Source organism: Stegastes partitus, unplaced genomic scaffold (assembly GCF_000690725.1).
Source record: "Stegastes partitus isolate 25-593 unplaced genomic scaffold, Stegastes_partitus-1.0.2 Scaffold483, whole genome shotgun sequence".
NCBI classification, from domain to species: domain Eukaryota; kingdom Metazoa; phylum Chordata; class Actinopteri; family Pomacentridae; genus Stegastes; species Stegastes partitus.
In genome coordinates this window covers 254879-263873 of record NW_007578214.1, presented here as the reverse complement: position 1 = coordinate 263873, position 8995 = coordinate 254879, and the positions used below count along the sequence as shown (strand labels likewise).

General features: G+C 45.7%; 1 protein-coding gene across 2 annotated transcripts in view; it reads right to left on the bottom strand.

The window, feature by feature from the left end:
* Nucleotides 1–2738: 2738 nt before the first annotated feature.
* The window catches only part of arhgap5 (Rho GTPase activating protein 5), a 41347-nt gene continuing 35090 nt past the window's right edge, over nt 2739–8995 (bottom strand). For both annotated transcript variants that reach the window (XM_008287029.1, XM_008287030.1), the window contains exons 4-5: nt 5878–5955; nt 2739–4112 (exon numbers count right to left, since the gene is read on the bottom strand). In XM_008287029.1, the coding sequence (XP_008285251.1) occupies nt 3961–4112; nt 5878–5955 (230 nt within the window). In that variant the 3' untranslated portion in view covers nt 2739–3960. The remainder of the gene's footprint in view (nt 4113–5877; nt 5956–8995) is intronic.

The following is an 8995-nucleotide window of genomic DNA, read 5'->3' as shown; positions in this document are numbered from 1 at the left end:
GAGCAGCCACATGGAGAAGAAACTCCTTCAGCCACATCTACAAGGTCTAAAACCACATCTTGATGAAGATGAAGGAACCAGACTGAAAGTAGAATGTAAGACTGAACTCAGCAGAAACAAGATCCTGAAGCGTCCAGTGATCCAGCAGCAGCTTTTCTTTACTGACTAACTAACCAGCAGATTAGCAGCACTTATGAGCCAGAAACGGAAAAAGCAGAAGCAAGCAGCAGCTTTTCCTTCACGTGGCGCCGTTCTGTGGGAACGCTAAACGGACCTGAAGCTGCTGAACCAACGTCACACCTCAGCTCAGTCACTAGAATCTGTGGAAAGAGTCACCACTGAGTTCTATGACAAGCGCTGATCTGGTTTTAAAAGCAAACGTCTGCATCGGAGAGGAAACTTTCAGCCAATGAGCTGCTGATGTCATACTGAGCATGTGCAGTAGATGTGTGACGTGTAGAGAAAACACCTTCAGCCTGATCTGATGATTTTATCTTCTGGACCCACATTCACTCTGACTGGGTTAGGGTTAAAAAAAAAAAATAATGCTCTTCTTTCCTAGTACTTCATGTACTGGTGAAGTACTTCATGTACTGGTGAAGTACTTCAGTACCTCCAGTGATTCTCTTTCAGCTCAGCATCCTGAGGAGGGAATCTAACCAACGACCTGAGATCAGCACAGACACACTGAGCCTCCAGAACTATCAGAACCACTAGAACCTCCAGCTGTTGTTTGAACAGAACCAAACCCTGAACCAGGATCTGAACAGAACTGCAGCTGAACCTTCACAGTCACACTTGTTCTGATCAACAACAGAGTCGGGCGGCCCTATAGCTCACCTGGTTGAGCGGGCGACCCGTGAACAGGGCTGTAGTTCCCCGACCCGGCGTTCGTGAGTTCAACTCCTGCTCACGACCCTTTGCTGCAGGTCTCTCCCCGTTCTTCTCCCTCTCTCACTGTCCTGACTAATAAAGGCAGAAACACCAGAAAAATAATCTTTACAAAAAGAATCTCATAGAGTCAAACTTCACCATCGGTGAGAAACGCTTTTCGGTTCGTCGGTTCTGTTCCTTCAAACATCAGGTTCCCGTCAGAACGGACCATCTGGAGGTTTTCTAATGACGTGACAGCCTGTGTTTCTGCAGATAAACTTTAATGCTGTGCTGCTGTGGGTTCCTGCTCGGAGGCAGCAACACGCCTTCTGGTCACATGATGCTTCATGTTCCTGGACATGATGTCACATCAGTGATGCAGCACAGAACCTGAATGTTCTGATGAGAAAACAGATCTGATCCAAACACAAACTCATCTGAATCCACCACAACAGTCAGTTTGAGCATTCAGGCAGCAGACACGTCACATAAACGGCACCGATCAGAACTCTGAGCTCCATCAGAGGACCGATCAGAGCTCAGAGGTTCTGGCCTGGTTCTGTCTGCAGCAGCAGAGTTCTGCAGAACAGATCCGGCCTCCATAACAAAGCTCCAGTCTCCTCCTGTGCTGCTTTATTCTCTGCAGCAGAGCAGCAGCGTTTAAGCTGATCTGCTGAGTCCCAGAAACAGAAACTCACCTCATCGCCGTTTCTTCTTCTGTTGATCCTGAACGCAGCCGAGCTTCTTCTTCTCTGGACGCTGGGAGTGTCTCTGTTGTTCCTCTGCAGAGGAGATGCTAAAGGCTAACGCTAGCAGGGGAGGGGGGTGATGATGCGGCACCTTTCATATGGAAACAGGAGGGGGGGGGCTGTTACCGTGGAAACAGAGGTGATGTGATGGAGGAGGAGGAGCCGGCCTCCGATTGGCTGACAGGGTGTGGTGCTTCCCTCCTCGGGGGGGGAGGGGGGGGTGACAGAGCAGCTGCTGTGTGGGGAGGCAGCGGCGCCCCCACCTGGACACATCTGGAACTGCAGCACACTACAGAAACACAGAGAGACCAACGGAAGAGAAATACTGATAAAAAACACAACATAAAAACGCTCAGTGTGGCTAATTACATATGAATTAATTTAAAATAGCGCAGAAGAAGAATTGTGAGATATTCCTTCACTACACCCGTTTGACGTCTTGCTTTACTGGTGTTACTTTAGTTTTATTTTCTGAGTAATGTTTTGTGCTTTTGTCTTATTTCTGCATTTACGCTCATATTAAAAAGCATTTGACTGCGCGTTATAGCGTGTATGACTGTGTTTGTGACCAATAAAAACCTTGAATCATATTATAGTAATTTTTCAGAGCGACACTGGAGTCACAGTCTTGTGATTGTGGTCATTTCTACTAACATTTAAATCTTTTTTTCTTTTTTTCTTTTTTTTTTTAAATCGCCATCTCCTAAACTGAAATTAGTCATGAGGAGGAATAATCCTGAGCTTTATGTGAAAAATCTTTTATTAAAATTGAGATTTAAGCAGTTATTAAAGAATCACACGAAAAGCTGCCAAACAAACCAAAATACAGTAAAACAGACAAAACAACTGGATTAAAGTCATGAACTCAAGACGGAGGACAAAAAGGTTGTTTATTTAGTGTCTAATCAGGTTTTCTGTGATGATCCCAGAGACTGAAGTTGTTTTTGCTTTTACCAGAATAAACACTTAAACTATTTTTTAACAGCATCAAGAACAAAATCATTTGGTTTTCCTGAAATTACAAAGAACAAACTTTTCCCTGAAAATCAGCACAATATATAAAATATTCGATTATTGGTTTATCATCGCTGCTTCAACACACAAACAACNACTCATCTCCTGCAGGCCAGGACCACTGCTCAGTCCTCTGTAGTCAAAATGAGTCTGACACGAACCCCAGCAGCTTCAATTAAGCATGAAGCTCTGAGGACAGACAGAAGCATCAACCATTAGAGAAGTGACCATAAACGTCTTCATGTCCATCGCTGTGTCCTGAGTCAGGAGGCCGTCCAGGAGTCTGGATGTGGTGTTTGAATCACGTTAGTGTCGACCAGAACAACATCAGCGCAGCGTATAGCACTCATCAGCCGTCTACTGACTGTAAGTGGCATTTCACTCACAGCTGGAGGATTCTTTACACAGTGATGTTTGTTAGTTTTTGGTTTTTGATAAAAATGTCTGACAGTTTCCCAGATGAAGGGTTCTGTTGGACCAACAGTCTAAATACACAAACTCGGGACTGTGAATGTTTTCCTTCACATTCGACTCATATCCCAGAAGAACCCACAGCAGAACCTCGGTCTGCCTCCGTCAGAGTAAAAACTGGTTCAACAGATTATTTTTGGCTCATTAATCTGCTGTCAGCTGCTGGTTCAGAACCAGAACAGAGAAAACCTCTGACAGCTTCCTGCAGCTCAGAAAGCCTCTTAAAGCGCAGAAACGTTGAACAGAAAACTCTGCAGCAGGTTTAAACCTGAAACACTCTGATTGGTTCAACCAGAGAGAGGCTCCACCTGGTGGAACAACCAGGTACTACAGATCATCTCATTATTGGACCTGTATGTTGTCTATCTGTTGCCTTCAACGTTGAGATGTCTATAATTGGTTTAATTAACTCACTAACATCCCTGATGTGTTCTAACAGAACAAACCTCCATTGTTCTGCTTCCTTACATTAAACTGGAGTTAGGTCCAGTAGTTGTTGGTTCTGATCTCAGAGTTAAAGTTAAAGCTGTTGGATTTACAGTGAAAACACAAGAACTGAAGGAACCATTAGAGTTCTCACCACCTCTGTGTTTATTAGTGAGCTTCATAGTAGCTGCTGGGTGGATCACCTCATGTACTGTCTGTATGCTAAGCTAAGCTAACATTTAGCACACAGGGTCAGGGTGGTGTCCGTGTACTCATTTCATTTATCTAAGTTCCCTGATTCCTGTAACTTGAATAAATCAACTTCTCTACCAGACAAAAGTCTAACTTGAGGTTTCGGACCTCTTCGTTCTGAACCGGCAGGTATCAGGCAGACTGTTTTCTGTTGTACTTTGTGTGAACAGAGATATTAATGTGCTTGGTTCTTACTCGCCGCCTCCACCAGCTCCGGGTGCAGACTGTAGGGAATCAGCGGGTCGGGCAGGTCAGCGAAAAACGCCTTCAGAGCTCCGGCAGCAGCGTTCACGGCCACATCCATGGCCACGAAGTCGATGCTGTGATCTGCAGAGAGAGACGCAGACGGTTCATCAGGTCATCCACACGTTCAGGTCGAGGACAATAATGCGTGAATCTGATCTGTTGTTATGACCTGTATTCATACTGTTGGTCCTTCCATCGTCTAGAACTTGTTCTGACCAACCACCACCACACATGCTGTCCAGACTAACTTACTGGTAGCACCCACCTCCCACCTGGTCACAGGCAAAACATATGACTTGCTGAACATGTTTCTATCCATAGACACCATCATTTACAGATGTTCCCTGAATGCCTCCCACTGCAGGCTGCTAGCCGCGGTGCTCCAACCGACTGAATCACATTGGAAATAGTTCAGCTGGGCCTTCTGGTGTCAGACCGGTCTGAGATGAAACAGAGTTCATTTTTTCTACATACACTATTTTTTGAGCGTAAAAAACGGCGCATTCAGATGCGCTCCGTTTCTCACAAGACCACCGCATGTTTAATTGTAAATGCTGCAGAAAAGTGAAGTGTTAGAAGGACCACAGGAGCAGCCGGCTACAGCGGCATACATCTGGACATGAAGGCTGAAGATGGAGGCTGATGATAAAACAGTTAATCAGACTACTAAAATATCTACAGTCAGTTCAACCAACTAGTATCACTAGAACAGAACAGCTAGTAAAGTCTGATCGACTCAATCAGCCCTCCTCAGAACACCTGGTTCTGGATCTGCAGCACCTTTATCTACTGACCAGAGTTCTACCTTCAGACTGTGAATGTTCCAGAGGTCCAGGTCCTTGAAGTCCACAGAGGAGGGTCCAGATTGATCACTTTAATGGACTTTTTCCATCATTTCTGAGCCTCAGAACTTCATCAGTACAGCAGATAGACACATGACATTTCGGAGGAAGAACACATCTGGGTTCTTCTAGAATCTGACACCAGATCCGTTCTACATCCATCAGGGTGTCTCCGTCACAAAATATTCTGAGTAAACTTTCCAGGCTCATATCAGCATGTGAACCAGTTTTAGACAATGGAAGGACCATTCTACCTCCAGAACCTACCAGAACCATCAGCAGACTGGATTCACTCTGAGGTGAAATCATTTACCAACATATTCGTATTTGAACAGCTCACACATCCCAGAGCTGCTGCTGCTGCTTCGTGTTAGAACATTTATCTATAAAACATCATTGTTTCCTAAACATGGTGTCGGTGCTGATACGTGACGATCACCATCAGATCTGGAATGCCGGACAGGACTTCTGGTTCTGGTCAGACCGATAACAAGAACTGATTCATGTATAAAATGTGATGTTTGTGAAGCTGCAGTTTATTCACTTGATCCAAACAGACTCATGAACGTAGAACAGCGTTAGTCTGTAACTGGTGTGTTTACGGGTCGGGTTGGTTCTGTTCTACATCTCCTGGGACACAAACATCAGCTCAGAGAGTCGACAGACGTCACATGTGGCATAAAACTCTGGACCAACAGGATAAAGAAGAAGAACGAGGAAACAAACGAACAGTGATTAAAGAATCGCTCCTATTTGGTGACGAAGTCGGACTCTGTGGTTCTGGCTGAATCATTTCAGAAGAATCACTGGATTTACTTCTGCATGTGTTTCTCTTTCACCGAGTTCTCAGTCTGCAGTCGGTCTGTTTCTCTGCAGGTCGATTTATTGCACAGCAGAGCTGCTCGATCAGAAACACGTTTTCAAAGATCTCCTGAGTTTCTATGACTGAAGTTCACGTTGACGTAGTGAGAAAATAATGAGAAGCTGCTGCAGGTGATCTTTACCTTGATCAAACAGTTTCTGAATGTTGTCCTGGTCCGTCTTGTTCCCGCTGACTCGATACAGACCTTCAGTGGTCAAACCTGGAACACAGAGAACACAGAGCAACATTTGTCTCGTGGTTTCAGTGAAAACACTTGTTCTCTCTCATCGTTTCCAACCAAATATTCTCTTCCTAGGATTTAAAACCGCATCCAAACATTATTACAAGTCATTTGTTCTCTTTGCTTGTCCAAGTGTGAGCAGCTTAAAACCTTAATTCAATGTAAAACTGGTTTCACTGAAGATGATATTTAACCTGCTGAAGCGATAAAAAAGAAAGAAGCAAATCTCAATCTAGAAAACAGAAGTCATTAATAACAGATGACATGAAACACAGCAGGTAAGAAGGGAAACGATTCTGTGAGGAATCAGAGCTGCACAACTCGACTGCTGCTTCAAACAAGGACCCTGATCGACTGATATGATGAACCGTGGTTCACATCTGCAGCAATCTGTAGCGTTAGCACGTTGGAGGCTAATGTAGCTAACATTAGCTTTGATGGTGGTGGTTCACATCTGCAGCAGAATCTGTAGCGTTAGCACGTTGGAGGCTAATGTAGCTAACATTAGCTTTGATGGTGGTGGTTCACATCTGCAGCAGAATCTGTAGCGTTAGCACGTTGGAGGCTAATGTAGCTAACGCTAGGTTTGATGGTGGAAACTGTACCACTGAGGGACATAAGTCTAATTTAAACCAGTCAACCGGGCCTGGCTGGGCTACTGTGTTTCCATCGTAGCTTAGCATCGCAGCTTCTGTCCTGCTCTCTGTGCTCACACAGAACCAGGATTATACAGTCATGAAGGAATCAACCATGAAACACAGACTCTAATAATCTGATGTGACAGGATTATGATGGGACCTTGAAGGCATCACAACATCTCACACCAGATCAGATGAGTGCTTTTTATTGGATGAAACTCACCTACCCGCTTCTACATAAAGGAAGTCGTTCTTTTTTCTTCAAACCTTCACTTGGCAAATGAGCAGAAATACAAACTGTTGATATGTTCACACATTAATGTTTGTGGTGTTTCCAGCTGCTGTCTCCTCATACGTGGAACACAGATATAAGTGTAATTCAGATCCGATGCATAATGTATGTGTGTGATATCCATCTGATTCTGCTGCAGCGGCAGGTGGAACAAGTCAGATTAACGACTTCTCTGTGTGCCCTGAATGCAGCATTATCCTGACCTCACAGTGACCCTCCAACGCCCTGAACATCTCTGTGTACTTCTGAGGACATCTGACTCATAACAGGATGTAGCACACACACACACACACACACACACACACACACACACACACACACACAGCCCTGAACTGGAGGAAGTTAACAGTGTTCATGTTTGCACGTTGGAATCTGATAAGTGTGCTGTGATATGATCTAATATCCTCACACACACACACACACACACACACACACAGCTGTGCATCATCTTCTTATCTATAAAACATGTCTCGCACTACCTGTCTCTCTCCTGATTGGACAGCTGCCACCGTTACTTTATCGCCACAACAACCATTTGCTGTGGGCGGAGACAGGAAGTCGGTTCAATGAGAGAAAGTCAATGATTGGCTATTTTTAACTCTTGTATCCGATTAGAGGCCCAGAGAGTCTGACACTGGAGCCTGAACNAGAGTCATAAAAGGACCTCGGTCTCCTGAGCAGATGGTCTGCTCTGACCCTTCCTGTAAGGGGCCGTCGTGTGGTCTGACTGGTCCAGTTTACTGTTCAGGTGAACACTCAGGTACTTGGACGAGTCCACTCTCTCAATGTCCATGCCCTGGCTGTTCACCGATGTTGGGGTGGAAGTCCACCACCAGCTCTTTGGTCTTCCCCACGATGAGTTGGAGGTGGTTCTGCTGGCACCAGTCCACAAAGTCCTGGGTCAGTTCTCTGTACTCCCAACTGTCGTCATCTGAGATGAGGCCGACGATCGCAGAGTCATCAGCGAACTTCTACAGATGGCAGCTGGCTGAGTTGTACATGAAGCCTGCAGTTACAGGGTGAAGAGGAACAGATCCAGGACCATTGGCCCAGTGCTGCAGACCACCATGTCAAACTCAGGTGGTCCAGCATCCAGCCTGAGAGGTGGTGGTCCACCTCATGAGCTCCAGCTTGTCCCTCAGGAGAAATGGCTGAATCGTGCTGAAAGCCGTGGAGAAATGACAGAACGTGATCTTCACAGAGCTCGCAGCTCTCCAGGTTGGACGGAGTTCTGAAATACCCGAAGATGTGAAGAACAGAGAAGACTTCAGAGCACAGTCACTCATTTTAAGTCACAATAATACATTAAAGATGCATCTTTGTGAACCTCCCATAATTATATATCATGCTTCAACAGCAGCATCACCAGAATTAAAGTTCTAAACTGGGGGCCCCGCTGGCTCAACCGGACCAGACAGTGACCCACAAACAGGCTACGGTCCCTGGGTCGGGGTTAGGGGTTGAACCGGACCAGACGCCGACCCACAAACAGGCTATGGTCCCCGGGTCGGGGTTAGGGGTCGGAGTCGGGGTCGAGTCCAGCCAGCGGGCCACTGCTGCAGGTCTTCTCCCATGTCTCTCTGTCTCTCCACACGGTCCTGTCTGGTTAGAGGCGAAACAGTCCAATAAAACCATGTTTAGAACAACAGCCGGTTCTGGTCTCTGAGGTCGTCCGGACCTGTGCAGCTTCAGAGGAAACTGAAAGACTAAAAAGACAACAAAGAGACTGATCCTGAAGTGCTGACCTGAACAGAGCTCCTGTGATTCTCTCTAACAGCCAGCAGGGGGCGACTGTTGCACAGGAGTCAAGCTGTACAGAAGTCTATTAGAAAACAGCTGAACTTTTCATTGCAGTGTCAGAACCAGAACCACAGTTTTACAGGAAGGTCCAGCTGAGACATTAGTCACTCTTTAGTTTTTCAGTTTATCTCCAAAGACCCGACTGCCCGAAGAAGAACATGGGAGGCTGGTTAAAGTGTTTTTGACAGTTAATAAAGCTCATCATTAGAGATGTTCTGATCCGATCTCAGAGACCTGGATCGGTGCAGATTTGACCTGCTCCTTCGTTTACATCCACCATCACATGGGA